General features: G+C 53.2%; 1 protein-coding gene across 2 annotated transcripts in view; it reads right to left on the bottom strand.

Moving 5' to 3' along the window:
- The window catches only part of LRP1 (LDL receptor related protein 1), a 187,191-nt gene that overhangs the window by 100,187 nt on the left and 72,139 nt on the right, over window positions 1-14,865 (bottom strand). For both annotated transcript variants that reach the window (XM_073318798.2, XM_073318799.2), the window contains exon 6: window positions 14,370-14,633. In XM_073318798.2, the coding sequence (XP_073174899.1) occupies window positions 14,370-14,633 (264 nt within the window). The remainder of the gene's footprint in view (window positions 1-14,369; window positions 14,634-14,865) is intronic.

Raw genomic sequence — 14,865 nt, 5'->3', positions numbered from 1 at the left:
GCACAGAAAGCTGGACGACTGTACGGTGCCATCCCCGCCAACCTGGGTTCTCGTGTCTGCTGTAGATTTTTGGGCCCTCAGAAGAGCCCCACTGAGCACCGTAATCCATGCCCGCCGCCTCCAGACCCCGGGCCACCTCCTCCTATTGTAGCCGATGCCTCCTGGCCCAAGATGGGCTGCAGCAGGAAAGCCAGGGCGAGGAGGCGCCAAGGGGACCATGTTTTACCCCCCAGCGAGGCTATTCCACAGAATCAGGCACCTGGCTGCAGAGAGAGAGAGCAGGGGGGTCGGGATTGCCAGGGTGGCTTGTACCGACTGTCTTCTTACGAGGGGAAAACCAGGATGAGGGTCGTGGGGAGAGAGCGCCCGGGAGACCACAGCGGGGCTATGCCCGGTTCTGGTTTGCAGGTGGAAGTCGGGTTAAATTCTGTCTTTAATGTGTCTTCGCCGGCTCAGTGAGAAAGACAAAGGACAGCTGGACAGAGAGATGGGGATGGACAGACAGACAGAGGGAGGGGGATAGGGATAAAAGATGGCTAAACAAACGTATTACTCCCATTTTAAATACAACATGCAGAGCACGCGGCCCCAGCAAGGAGAGGAATCTATTTACCAAGATAATTAGCTTCGCTTGTTTATTTCAGTCACCTGGCAATGCAGCTCGCCCCACACGGCACCACCCCTCGGACCTGCGTGGGAAATCGCCACCAGCCATTCTGGAAGGCACCTGTGCTAGGTGGAGAAAGACCGGCCCAGCCCTCCCCCTTCCCCTGGCTGCCAATCGGACGTCTTTCACCAGGGTGAATAATCACCGCGAAAAGGAATTACGCGCCCATGCCCAGGCTGCAAGTCGCTGTGGAGGCCGGGATGGGAACGCAGAGGCCGGAGCCTTCAGCGGCTCTCATGTGTGGGTTTCTGACAGCTGTCTAACAAGCCCGCTGCCCCCTCGTGAAGCCAACGCTCTGATGTAACCGGAGGCTTTGCTGCCTTTTTTTTTTTTTTTTTTTTTTTTGCAAGATACAATCTTAATACAGCCCATTTAACCAGGACTTGACAGCTGGCGCCCTGCCAGGCTGCAGAGCCCGGAGTAGCTGGTCCGTCGGCAGTTGAACCCTAGGTCCTAGGAATGGAAAAAAGGCAACAAAAATCTCCTTTCCCTGCCACTTTAAGCCTTGAAGGACCAGGTGGCAGCCGCTCCCCCAGCTCAGTGCTCAGGAAGCTGCAGCATGGGGAATTCAGACATTAGCTCGCAGAGGAAATTCAGATAAGCCCTGCAAAGGGCTTTGCCTTAATAGAAAAATCTCTCCTGCATGGAAAGATGTCCTGCCCCAGGTACGGCATCCGCTCGCTCCCTAACCACAGCCCGCCCATGCTCCAGGAGATAGCTGTTCCATGTTCCCTCGCCGCCGGCTGGCTACGTGACTGTGGGCGAGCTCAGGAGTGATCTCACGCCAAGCAACGACCGGGAGCCAGTCAAGGGTCCACGGGGCCCTTTTAACACCCCTGCATCAGCCCGGGAAGGTTTGTCACACACAGGGTTCGCAGCGCTTCGGGAGTAGCAAGGAAAGCCCTGGGCTCTGTTCCCAGCCCTGCACCCCAGGCAAGTCCTTCCACCACTCCTAAGAAGGTTCCCCACGAGAGGAAAGGAGAGAGATGCCCATCCCCAACCCCAGCTTAGCTGCCCCCTCCAGAGCACACTGCCCCTAGGAAACCTCTCAGCACCAGCGCACTCCTTCGCGAGCCCAAGATGCAGCACACGCAGCCCCGACGGCTACGTCTCTTACTGGACCGATGCCAAGTCGTTGGAGCCAGACAAGAGCCTCCAGCTGCTCCAGCCTCTGACTGTGGCCTCGTCTGACAGTGCGGAAAAAAACACGCTTCACCTCCAGCACTCCTAATGAGCTGGTCACCGGGGGGGGGCCGCTTCTGGGACGGGCACCGGGAAGCTGATCCCAGCCATTTCACAGCACCGAATCCCAGACGGGAGAGACGCACTTGGACGCATGCAACCCACCTCCCTCAGCGCTGTCCCCTCGATGCAATCTCCTAATTACATCCCAAAAACAACTGCGTCAAAAGAATCGGACAGTTGCAAAGCCACGTGAAACCTTAATGATACGGTGTATTAGGGCAGCCCCTAAGCGTTCCAGTCACGGCCCAGGACCCACCCTGTGCTAGGCAGTAGCAGAGACAGAATCCAGTTCTCCAGAATAGCATGCAGCTGCCTAAACCACGAGACAATCCTCTCCCTCTCTGCAGGCTGAGTCTGCTGTCCCAACCCGTGTGCCGGGGCTGAGAGGTATTTTCCCTGCTCCTAAAAACCCCATCCTGGATCAGACCAAAGGTCCATCTCACCCAGAATCTGGTCTTCCGACAGCAGCCAATGCCAGGTGCCCCAGAGGGAATGAACAGAACAGGGAATCATTAAGTGATCTATCCCGTTGCTCATTCCCAAGCTGCTGGCAAACAGAGGCTAGGGACACTATCCCTGTCCATCCTGGCAAATAGCCTGGAAAAAAAATCAATGGATGGACCTATCCTCCATAAACTTCTCTAGTTCTTTTTTGAACCCTGTTATAGTCTTGGCCTTCACACCATCCTCTGGCAAGGAGTTCCACAGGTTGACTGTGCACTGTGTGAAGAAATACTTCCTTGTGTTTGTTTCAAACCTGCTGCCTGTTAATTTCATTTGGTGACCCCCTAGTTCTTGTGTTATGAGAAGGAGTAAATAACACTTCCTTGTTTACTTTCTCCACACCAGTCTTGATTTTATACATCTCTATCGTATCCCCACCTTAGTTGTCTCTTTTCCAAGCTGAAAAGTCCGAGTCTTATTAATCCTGAGTTTCTGGTACGCGAACAGCTCTTAAATAGTTAAAGAAAGAGAAGAGTCATCAAATAAAGTTACCAATCACTCTGTTCTCTTGCCAAGTATGTTCACGTCAGTGTCTCTTTCTTGGCGGGGGGCATACAAGGCAGCCAGAAAGAAAGAGAGCTTTCCATGCCAAAGGGGGAGAGAGATGCACTTGGATTTCTACAGAGCCCCACGTCCCCCTGAAATCAATTTGTCTCGAACCCTAGAGCATTTCTGTTGATTGGCACCAGAACAGATTGCTGTTTGTCATGGGGTGAACTGGAGTCTCCTAGACTGGCTTGTTCAGGTAGATGATGCCCCAGGAAAGTCTGTTAATAGTGGCCAGATGCCAGCAGTTTCTGGAGGATGTTTCACCCCCTTCCTGGGGTTTGGGGGTTTTTGTTTGTTTGTTTTCATTGCAAAACGAAATTTTAAAAAAAGGAGACCTCTCTTGGAGCTGTCCCACCGAAAGGCCAACGTTCCAGCGGACGCAGCTTGGGACCCAGCCCACGGCCCCACCAACGCGCAGTCTCGATGAAAACAGAGCACAAGCTGCGCCCCCCACCCCCATTTCTGTTACCGTGGTGGCAGTTTTGCGGACTCTTCCCAAGTGCTTTTCCGGGTCGGGGGAAATTCTTTTGAAGCTCCTTTTAAATCAATCTTCTGAAAAGCAAAAAAATAAAGCCCAGAGCCATGCAGTGACCGTATCTAGATCAGTTCCTTCCATGGTGTTAAACGCATCCAGCTCCAACGGGATTTTGGCACATCCCAGAATCACCGCATGGCTGGTCCCAAGCGTTCGACAGTCATGAGTCAAGCCGCAAAATAATCACGAGACTGGCACAAAAAACCATAAAATTTATTTAAAAAACACCATCCTGGGTTCTCTTCAGTTGCCTTCTGGTGTCAAGAGCTTTTGGGGGGTCATGTTTTCAACTCTTTCTGCACAGCCACCAGGGCTAGAAACTTCCTTTTTTGGAAAGTGAACATGCAGATTCTCACCCACCTACCCGCCTCCAGGAGCTTGCGAGAAGATCGCCAGGGTTGGCCCTGCCAGAAATGCTTAGCTGAGCTGGCCCCATTTAACACAGCTGTGTCTCAGACAATTACTTATGGTTCATATTGCGAAGCACCTGCCTGCACAGGTGCTTCTTTGACCCTCCTCTCAGAGCCCTTCATAGTCATGGATGGATTTTATCCTCACACCCCACTGTGGGAAGTTCTAGCCTCCCCGTTTTAGAGCTGGAGAATTGGGGCCCAGGGTAGATTAAGGTAACCGAAGGGCTGAGCTCGGCTGAACCCAGGTTTCTCAAATCCTACGTCCATGTCCTACCCGCTAGAGGTCATGCTTCTCACCCAATAAGAAATCAGGGCCTTGCTGCGCTAGGTGCGGTACAGACATGGAGCAAAAAGCTGGTCCCGACCCCAAAGAGTTTATCCTCTCTGGGTAAGTTGCGAGAGAACAGGTGGCCGTAAGAGATGGCTGGGAAAGCACCAGGTAACAGCGCGGGGGCCATGACCAGCGTGACAGCAGCTGTGACAGCCCCCGCTGTCTAACCACAGCCAAAGGCTTATGGAAGGCATCCCAGCAGAAATGTGCTTTAAGGGAGGACAGGGCAGCGGTTTTAGGTCTGGGCTGCTCTTCTGCATAAGGTGCGGCACAGAGAACCCCAAAAGCTATTCCCCTTCCCATGGAGGAATCCGCAATGACCAGCAGGAGCACTTGATACTGGTACCCTGTCTCCATGCTGGGGGGCTGGACTGCCTCGGCCGGCCTGGGGTAGCGAAAGCCACGCAGCTCCTGCGTTTAAACAAGGTCTCTGGATGCCACCCACATTAATTAGCCCAGTCCACACCTCTCCATCCAGCAGCTTTTGCCAGCAGCACAGCTCATACCTGAGGAGTTTAGAGGCCGGGGTTTGAATGGGACGCTGGGTGGCACAGAGAGGGCATTAATCATTCCAAGTCTCCAAAGCCGGCCTGCTCCTAAGCTGGGAGAATTCAGCAGCCTACAAACCTGAAAGCAGTTTTGTGGGTTTTTTTGGTTTTCTGGCTCTGAAATTCTTTGAAAACTCCACTGGGAATAAATGAGAGCATTGTCCCAGGAACACCCGCTCGCCAGGATCAAACCTGCCTGCAACTGGAAGAGCTCCCACGGTTTAGAGATCAGCTACCAGGAGCAGCCCCGTTTTAATGATCCGGACACTGCCTCCCCCAAAACCAGGGCAGACAATGCACCCGCACTGAGAGCTCTGGGGATCTGCTAACACAGCAAAGCTCTCGCACCAGTGTCCAGGAAACAGGAATTTCAATCCTGCTCTGCTCACTGGTGAAATGAGTCTGGCAAGACTCATTCAGCTGCTCAATAAGCTTTGCTCCCAATACGCCAGCACAAAAAGCAGCCAGGGGCTGGAATAGCAGGGGCAGGGATGGATCAGCTTAAGTGGGCGGCCCAGGGCTGAGTTCATGGGGTGGGGGAAGGCTGCAGGTCAGGTTTAGGATGCATTGGCAGGGGCTGCCTTCCTCCCCTACACCTCACTCCAGCCAGTGCCAACAGCCAGTCCTGGCAATAGTGCAAAAGCTTTCACACTCGTGTAAGGCCACTTTGCTTATTTTCCCATAGGATCATGTAGCCAAAAAAGGGCTTTAAACCAACATGTACACTGGGATTTTTAAGAGGTGCCCAAGGGAGTTAGGCACCCAAATCTAACTGGGTTTTGATGGGAGTTGACACCTAAACCCTCTAGGCTGCTCAGCCTCGGGGTGAGATTTTCAAAAGCGCTCTGTGTCGACCGAGCTCTGCTCCCCTAAGGTACCCAAGCATCTTTCTCCCCTTTCGGCGTCCCCTCATTCCCACCCGGGGGCCAGAATCTCACCCTATTGGTCTTTGTAACCCATCCCCCTTCCTCTCCGTGCCGTTGCCCAAACCTCACCAGCCCCCATGTCACTTACCACAACCTCCTCCCCAAATGCACCGTTTCAATGGAATCCGGGCCCGCAACTCCCATAGGTTCCCTTGAGCAGCCCAACCCCAAAGAGAGGGTCTGAGGTTGAGTTACATAAACGTTGCCACCAGAGTTTCACGGTACTTCGCTGGCCTCCGTCCATCTGAGCTCCTCACCATGTGTTTGTTCTCACACAGCCCCGTCAGGCAGACCAGGGCTGTTACTTTCCCATCTGGAAAATGGGGGTAAGGCACAGAGAGACGAAGTGACTGGCCCAAAGGAAACCAGTAGTAGAAGTCTCCCAAACCCATGCAAGCACTGTAGCTACTGGGCCCCCTTCCTTTCTCCCGCACATCGGGAACCAAGTTAGACCAACACCAACCTCTGCTGAAAATCCCACTTTCCAGGCCGAGGCCCGGATGCTGCAAACGCGTCACCCACGCGTGCTCATCCAATGGGCTCGTTCGTTTAGCCAGCGGCCCACGGAGGAGACGTTCCAAAGCCAAGGGGCCGAAAGGGGCAGCCACTGCTGAGCAGGGGAGCTTAATCACAGCCCGCTCCATTTTAGCGGCCAGCCCCGAGCGAGGGAAAGCAGCAACCACACACTGGGCCGACTGTTCAAGGGAGGCAAACCGTTCCAAGCTGCCGAAAAACGACTCCTCCCTCCTTCGCCTTTTGTCCTTGAATGCGAGCAGACATTCAGCTCCTGCCAGGGATTTGGCTGATTAGAAACAGAGCAGGAACTTTCAAACACACATGAGAAACAAGAAAAAAAGGGAGACAAAAAGGAAAAGGAAAGGGGGGGGGGGAGTTCCCCTCCTTGGAATCCAAGTACCCAAGGAAAAATAAGGCTCTCTTATTCTGCGCTGTAGCAGGCCAGGTCTCTGACTCCCCGCCCTGCTTTGCCCAGCGAGACCTTTCCCTTTCTCAATCCAGAGCCGCAGCTTAAAACAGAACGTGGCGGTTGGGACGCAAGCTGCCCTGGGGACCGGGGGTTGGGCAGAACCTAGACCAAGTCACAGACAACAGAGCCCCGGCCAGCTCCGTCCAAGTCGTCCGGGACAGGGAGAGGCTGCAATGTGCCCAGCAACACAGAAATCAAAGGGGAATCGGTGCAGTGTGAGGAGCCTGACCTGAAGGGCTGGACAGGCCCCTGTTCCCCCACGAGGGAGACTTTATAACGGCACTGGTGTGTCTGAGCGCAGAGCGCGGTGGGGGGCTGGGACGCTGTCCCACTTGATCGAACCGAGTCACCATCACCGAGAGGACGAGAACTCCCATCCAGGCTTTGCTTCGAAGGGGCAATGTTCATCTTCAGGCCTGGGGACAGCCGTGGACTCCCAATGAAGGGTACCACGCACTGCCTGCTTATCATCGGAAGAGACGGGGCTTTAAGAAAAAACACCAAACACCACACGGCTGCGCAGTACAATCGCCAGAACCGGCCACGCTGCAGAGGGAGAAGCAGCCCCGCCCGAAGAGCTGGCAAGCAAAACAGACAAGACAGGAAACAGAGGCAACCCGTGCCCACGGACATGCAGCAGCTCCGAGGTGAGAACGGTACCCAAGTGGCCCGATGAACGCAGCATGCTGCCCCTAGACCAGGATGTGCCAGCCAGCACCGAAGCACAGGAAGCTGCTAGCTTCATCTTGGAAGAGTAACGAGAAGCAACGAGCGAACGCTCCCTCGAACGGGCGCTGTGAAGTTAACCAAGTGCCGCACAATGTCTGGGAGCAGCTGGAAGCACGCAGCCTGGCTTCAGACCACCTGCTCGAAACCTCCTGAAAGCAGATCGGCTCCGGCTTCGGGCGAAAATGCTGCAACCGAAGGAGAGCGTTCAAAAGAAGGACGACGACGACTTCGCTTGTCGAGATCCTCTCCAAGAGCAACTTAAAGCCGCATGTCAGCCGGCAGAAGCATGAAAATGCTGCTCAAACTCACTCGCGCGACATGGAAAGAGAATCTAAAGCACTTGCAAATCGGGCTCCTCTCGCAGCCCAACGCAGCCAGGGGTTCTCACAGTTACAGCGCTGGCCTGGGACTTAGGAGATGTAGCTTCCGTTTCCAGCTGTGCTGCGGACTCCTCCCGTGAAGTCACCTACAGCCAGGTGCTCCCAACAGCTACATGCAGATAGCGAATGTCTCTAATCAAGACAGGCCCTTAACTTTATCCTTGGCATTCTGTATTAGGAACTCAACCACCAGGGAAACAGGCCATGCTTCAGCACGGCCAGCTCTCACAATATTTGGTAGATGTGGGGCTCTTTTTTAAAAAAAAAATCCCCACCCCTCAGAATCTCCTTATTGCATTAGAATCTCACCCCTCCCCCTCGTTCTCTCTTATTAATTATTATTACTATTATTAAATAAAAAGTAAGTTTCCAGCCCTCATGATTAGGGAGGAAAACTCAAAACCCAAAAGACAAACGAACAACTCGATCTCATGCCTTGCTGTGCGCAATATCGCTGGTGCCGCTGGTAAAAACGGGGCCTAGAAGGGGGCAGAAGACTGGGTTCAGCATCTCTCAGCCGTGATCACTATGAATTATTTGTGCTGCTGCAGCACCAAGCAGCCCCAGTCATGGACCAGAGCCCCACTGTGCCAGGAGCTGTACAAACACAGACATGCAGTCCGCAAGGAACCTCTACAATGCTCCAACGCAGCAGTGTGCCATCAGGGATTTTATTTTTAAAGGAAGATTTAAAGAGGACAGGATGAGAATGAAGTGGCTTGGACCGTGTGCAGCTAACCCAGCTCACACCCCAAAGAGTCACAGATGATAAAGTTTCAGAGTAGCAGCCGTGTTAGTCTGTATCCGCAAAAAGAACAGGAGTCTTTGTGGCACCTTAGAGACTAACAAATTTCTTAGAGCATAAGCTTTCATGGGCTACAGCCCACTTCATCGGATGCATAGAATGGAACATAGAGTAAGAAGATCTAGATACACATACAGAGAAGGTGGAAGTTGCCATACAAACTGTAAGAGGCTAATTAATTAAGATGAGCTATTATCAGCAGGAGAAAAAAAACCTTTTGAAGTGATAATCAAGATGGCCCATTTAGACAGTTGACGAGAAGGCGTGAGGATACTTAACATAGGGAAACAGATCATAAATAGATTATAAAGTATGGAGGGACCCGTCCCAACACAAGCCACAGAAATTTCAGCCGGCCATTCCTGCAGCCTATTCAACAACTTGCAATTCCCTGCTACTGCACTAGACGTTCCTCCTTCGCACCATCTCTCTCTCTCTGTCCCTCCGTGTCGACAGGGCAAGACTTGTGTGATCCGTGAAAGGAAAATTAGTCCCTGGGTGTGCAATGGCTGCAAGACACCGTGTGGATCTTCACCGCGTCATTTGGGGCAGAAGCGAAACCAGCTCCAGTGACCACTCCCAATCCAAGCGCTGTCGCCGGCAGTCTGCATTCGGGGGCGCAAGCAGAGTTGTCGTCACAGAAATTAATCTGTACCCAGGCCATTTGGCTGAATAAAAAGTTAGCAGCAGAGGAAAACGGAAAGATCCATGCACATGGGTTCCTGCCAACCTCTGCTGAGAGCCCTAACTTACCCGATCTCCTGCCATGCCAATCACACTAATCTCTCAGCAAAAAAACCCATGGATGTGCAACTCCTATCTGAAGCGGACAGACAACTCATCATTCCAGCATAGCAACGCCAGCTGGGAGGCTGGTCTTTTTCAACCCTTTAGCACTGGGATTTCCCCCATCAGATGCTAACGCAAACCTCATTAGCAGCAGGCACTGGGGAAGCCTGACTCCTGCTGTCAGTAGATAAATGCCATATGCGAGTAAATAAAGGAGCCACTAACTGGATTTACAGATCAGCTTTACTCTCCTGTAAGATAAAATCATGGTAAGGACAGATCTCTTAAACACAGAACAGCTTAGGCCCAGAAGGTAAAGGGAGCATTTATAAAACTTTACATTCTATTTAAGCTTTGCATTTATAAACAAACCCGAAAGACTTCTCGGCAGAGTTGGAAACTCAAACTGACGCAGGCAAAGCAGAAAGTGAAACTGACCTGTCTAGTTTCACAGGCCAAGGAAACGCATAAGCCAAATAACCATCGGTGGTGCCGCCAGCTCTCCTGATTCGATCACGCACCTTGCGTTGTTGAAGGAGGGCTTTTTTGTTTCGCTTTTAATTCCCAGCTGCTGGAGTCGAGCGATTGCATGAGAATCGCAACTTTAAAAAAAAAAAAAAAAAAAAAGCAAAGCTTCTCGTCCTCATGGTTATGGAGGAAAGTTTGGAAACACGAGCGAACCCCACAGCTCAGAAACGAGACGTCAAATAAAAAGAATCCCAAATTTATTTATTTATTTAAATCTCAGAACTTCTTGGGAGCCAGACTAAGGAGTCCGGGACGCTTGAGGTTGGAATCTTGCATCCATGACAAGTAGTAAGTTATTGTTAAGCCTCACATGGGTTTTCTCCCCAAAACCGTGTATTATTCGTAGGTGCGGCACACACACCCTCCTCATCTCACCTCAACAGTTACCACAATTTAAATCGGAGATCAGACTTTAGTCCGAAGCTCCAGTGCGACTGATTTTACTCTGAAAGGCCTCCATCAAATTTCTTATGTATAGTGTTTATGGTTATTTTAACAGGCCAATTCGGTCCTGCGTAAGTGGATGTGATTCCACTGAAGTCCCTGGATTTGCACCTGCCATGAAGCGCTTGCAAGCCAAATAGACAAGAGAAGGCCTGCGGAGGTGAAGCGACTTGTACAAGCTCACAAGGGGATTCTACGGCAGTGCCGGGGGTGGAACCCACAGCCCACACTCAACTTCAGCGCTGCAGTAGGAGGGCGGGTGAGGAAAGGTGGACTTGAAACACACTGTTTTTTCTCCTGGCTTGACAGCTTCCCGTCCGCTTGCGCGGCACGTTCCTCTCGCTAAACGCAACTCTGAACAAGATAGCTCTGGCAGAAGTCGGTGCACTCGGGAGGCCAGAAAGCGATCCTCCAAATGTCAGCCATCAGCTCTCACTTCCTCCTCTGTGCAAGTTACCAGCAGCAAAACAAGAGCAAACCGCCCCCCGCTGCCCCGACCTGCTTTAAATGAGCATAACTCAAGAGGGAAGTGCTCATTCCTGAAGAGAGACTGCTTTAAAGAAAAGGAGCACAGCACGCCGGTATAATACACAATCAGATCACACACTACCTCAGCCATCCCAGACGCTGGGACTGTGATAAACACCACACCGGGAACACCTGTGATTAAGCTGCTTGCAGACACCTTTCAGTAACTGCAGGTCTCTGCTACCATGACTAACAGGGTAGATTGAGCCAGCAGCCGAAATCATTGTAAGGCCCCAGGTCTCAACCCCAGAGAGCTGAGAAGGCGATCACAGAAAGTTAATTGAGGCTGTGTATCAAAACTTCCCTCTGGCAAGAGGAGATACTCCCAGGAGAGGCAAAGCAGCATCATTCTTACCCCCTCTGGGAGGCTGATTATGTTTTACACCAATTTAGTGCTTTTAGCAAACACACGGAGTATTACAAGCAAGAAATCCACCACACCATGGTGGGTAACAGTAATTCAAAGTGGAGAAACTGAGGCACGGAAAGGGGAAATGGCATGCCCACACAGCAAGGCAATGGTAAAGCCAGGAATGGAACTCAGGAGTCCTGTGCCCTGTGCTAATCCCATCCCCCAAAGGGGCATCAAGGGAAAAAAATAAATGCATCTCCCTAAGATAGACGGTTCTTAGGCCCCATGACCATAGTAGCTAAGCACATCACAGTCTTTAATGCATTTATCCTGACAACACCCCTATGAGGCAGGCTGGTGCTATCTGAGAGATGGGGAAACTGAGGCATGGAGCAGCTCGGTGACTTACCCATGGTCTCACAGCAATGTTATGGCAGAGCCAGGAATTAAACCCAGGGCTCCTAAACCCTAACCGCTGGCCCATCCTTCCTCCAGCATGAATGGCTCACCGGGCTGCTCTGCGGAGCATTCAGCACTCGCCATGGGCCTTCCTCTAAACCCCATGTCCGCAATGAAATCAGTTTGCTCCCAGCCACACCCCTGACAGTGCATTTTTACAAAAGCAGAAAGAAATCCAGGATTTCAGGAGAAGCTTCAGATTTCGCAACTGATTCAGTGGGATCTAGTCTGTAATCCAGTGTCAAATCAGCAACTTGAAGTCAGCATCCCGTCAACCTCCAGGCCAGTGGTTCAAATCGATCACCAGCTGGAACTCAAAGAGCTTTTCCAAGCCAAGTGGGAGCTGAGTGTGTCTCAGTTCAGCCCCTGGTACACAGACCCCACACGCAAGTCACAGACAAACCCCAGCCCATTTGGTGTCGGGAAGTTGGTAGCTACATGCATCAGGCCTGGCTGTACAGTGCGACCCCACCTTTGCCTGGCGACCCGCTGTGTAAGGTAGAGATCCCCCCATCCATTTCTATAGCAGCTGAGCACCTCAGTCTCTCCTGTATTCATCCTCACACACCTCTGGTAGGCAGGGCAGTGTTGTTATCCCCTTTGTACATGTGGGGAAACTGAGGCACAGAGCGTGACCCACCCAGGGTTACGCAGGGATGTCATGGCAGAGCCAGCAATTGAATCCTGATCTCTGGCTAATGCCTAACCACTGAAAAATCCTTCCTCTCCTGGGCCCTTTCTCCTCAGGGGTGCCCAAAAAACCCCACTAAACCATCTTCCCCACACGCAAAAAAAGAGCAGGGACTTGTCTCCTCCTGCCTCATTTCAGACGGTCGCCTGCAAGACCAGAGGGCGAGGCCTGAGCCTAACACACACACCCCCCACCATGCAGTGTTGCAACTAGAACCAGAGTTTTCTGAATGCACCTGCCTTTGCTCCAGAGTCCAAAGATCAGGGGCGGATGGAAAGATCTTTCTCCTCCTCACACACCCACTTTGCAGTGAGGGCTCAGCATTTTATCCCACTCCCCCAGGTTCCTCGCTACGCTGTCGTGCCCTCGCAGGACCCTCCACACGAGGCCGAGGAGAAGGTCCAAACCCCTGGGGTTTTACTGGGGTGCGAAGATCAGTCCCCGGGAGTAGAAGCATCGTTTATAACGCAAGGCGTGGCTCATCAGAGCAGCCCGAAGCTGGAAACGGGGCCCAGGCTTCCACTCTCAACAGACCAGACAAAGGAAGGGGATGATGCCCACGTCGCAGATGGGGAAGAGAGGCCCCGGTGGGGCCGCGCTATTTTCAAAGGAGCGAGATCCCCAAATCCCTCTGCGAGTCACGTAACGCCAAACGCCACCAGGTGACTCACGCCAGGGAACAGAGATGGCAATGGCAACCCGCCCTCCTGAGTCACAGTCCAGGGCCTCCTCCCACGCCGGCTTCTCGCTGCTGCAGCTCTCCCGGGCTTCGAAGGAGGAGGAGGATAGAGAGTTTCACCCCCTCCCCACGTCAGGGACAGACAGACAAACTTCCTGCAGTTCCTCGCCCAGCAGCGTGCTGATCCCAAGTCCACGGACACTGTCCCTTCGATGGGCATGAACTGGACTCGGTTGCTGCGATCAGGGTACCACAAGGGGGGAGCGGAGAGGGGCAAAGCCCCCTCCCCCAGGGCTCCCAGCACATTCGGTAACACTCTGTCCTCTGGCTGAGTGTTAAACCCCCCACACCCTCACAGTGTCTACCCCGATCTCCACCCTCCAAGCCCCTTGATCCTGCTCCGCACCCCGAAGGCCCTGAACGCCACCTCCTGTCCCCCTGCCCCCGCGGCCTCCATACCAGCCCCCCATCCGAGTCACACCCCAGTTTTGCTATTGATAAAACAAGCACCGGCCGTTCCGCCGAACAGCTGATCCCAGCGGTCGGTACCTTTGTTAAACTGCAGCCTCCCCCCTGCTTGAGACCCCCAGCGGCGCCCCCGGCAACCGCTCTCATTACAGCTCGGGAGACGCAAACAGAATTGAACCCACCATCTGCGTCTGGCTGGCCATGACTCAGCCTCCCCCCACGGAGCTGCTTCAACTTGGGGATTTTTTTTTTTGGTTTTAAATCACTACCTACAGCCAGAGCCTATTTAGGCAACAGAAGCACGGGGCTCAAATACAAAAACAACAAGCAGCCACGGGTCTACCCCCTTCCTCCCCCCCACCACTGCGCAAGGAGCTGATCGATCCCGGGCCGCAGCGTTTGACCTGCGCTTGCAGCCCAATGGAAATTGTAAACAGGAGGCAGGAAGGGATCAAAGCGAGAGGAGGAGGAAGCCGCAGGCCCTTGAGAAAAAGCTGTTTTAAATCAACCAAACATTTTTCAACCCAAAAAAAAAGAAAAAAAGGTTATGACTGGCTTTAACGCAAGACATTCAGGCCTTTCTGAGGATCCCCAAGAGAGTTAGACCCCCGGGGCCCACTGGATTCCTAAGGATCTTGTGCACCTAATTGCTCAAAGAGCCGGTGACTACCCCAGGCCAGACCCCCCAGATCCCCCCTTTCCGGGGTGGGAGGGGAGGGGTGCATTTAAAGAGGCATAGATGCTGCGGAAGGAAGGCGGGGAGAGCGGAGAGGGGCGAGGCAGGAGGGGCGAAAGCGCCAATGCGGTCACTCACGGTGCAGGCTGAGGGAGATGTTGATGGAGCGCTCCTCCACAAAGCCCTTTAGGTTGGGGATCTTGGCGCACTTTAGGATGGTCTGGGAGGCGCTGTCGCCCACGTGGACCCAGCACACCGTGTCCTCGATGTAGTTGAAGTCCATGGCGGTGGTCTGCTTGGTGCTGGTGGGGGTGATGTTGGGCACAGGGCCGCCACTCAGGTAGGTGGCCAGGATGTTCTGGGAGTTGGCGATGAGCAGCACTGGGGGCCGGTCCACAGGCTCTGGAAAGGGAAGGGGAGAACAGCCAGGGAGGGTTAAGCAGGCAGCTGGATTCCTGCTCAATCTACGCCCCAGGCCCCAGCAGGGAACCCACAGCCTGACCCATGCAAGAGGGAATACGAGGACTGGATTTCCAATGCAGGGGACAGAGGAGCCCCCACAGGAGGTCCAGGGGCAGGAGACCGAGCTGTAACATGGGAGTGACGATTCCTGACATCAACCGCAAAACATGCG

Source organism: Lepidochelys kempii, chromosome 20 (assembly GCF_965140285.1).
Source record: "Lepidochelys kempii isolate rLepKem1 chromosome 20, rLepKem1.hap1, whole genome shotgun sequence".
Classification (NCBI taxonomy): domain Eukaryota; kingdom Metazoa; phylum Chordata; order Testudines; family Cheloniidae; genus Lepidochelys; species Lepidochelys kempii.
This window is presented reverse-complemented; position numbering and strand designations above follow the sequence as displayed.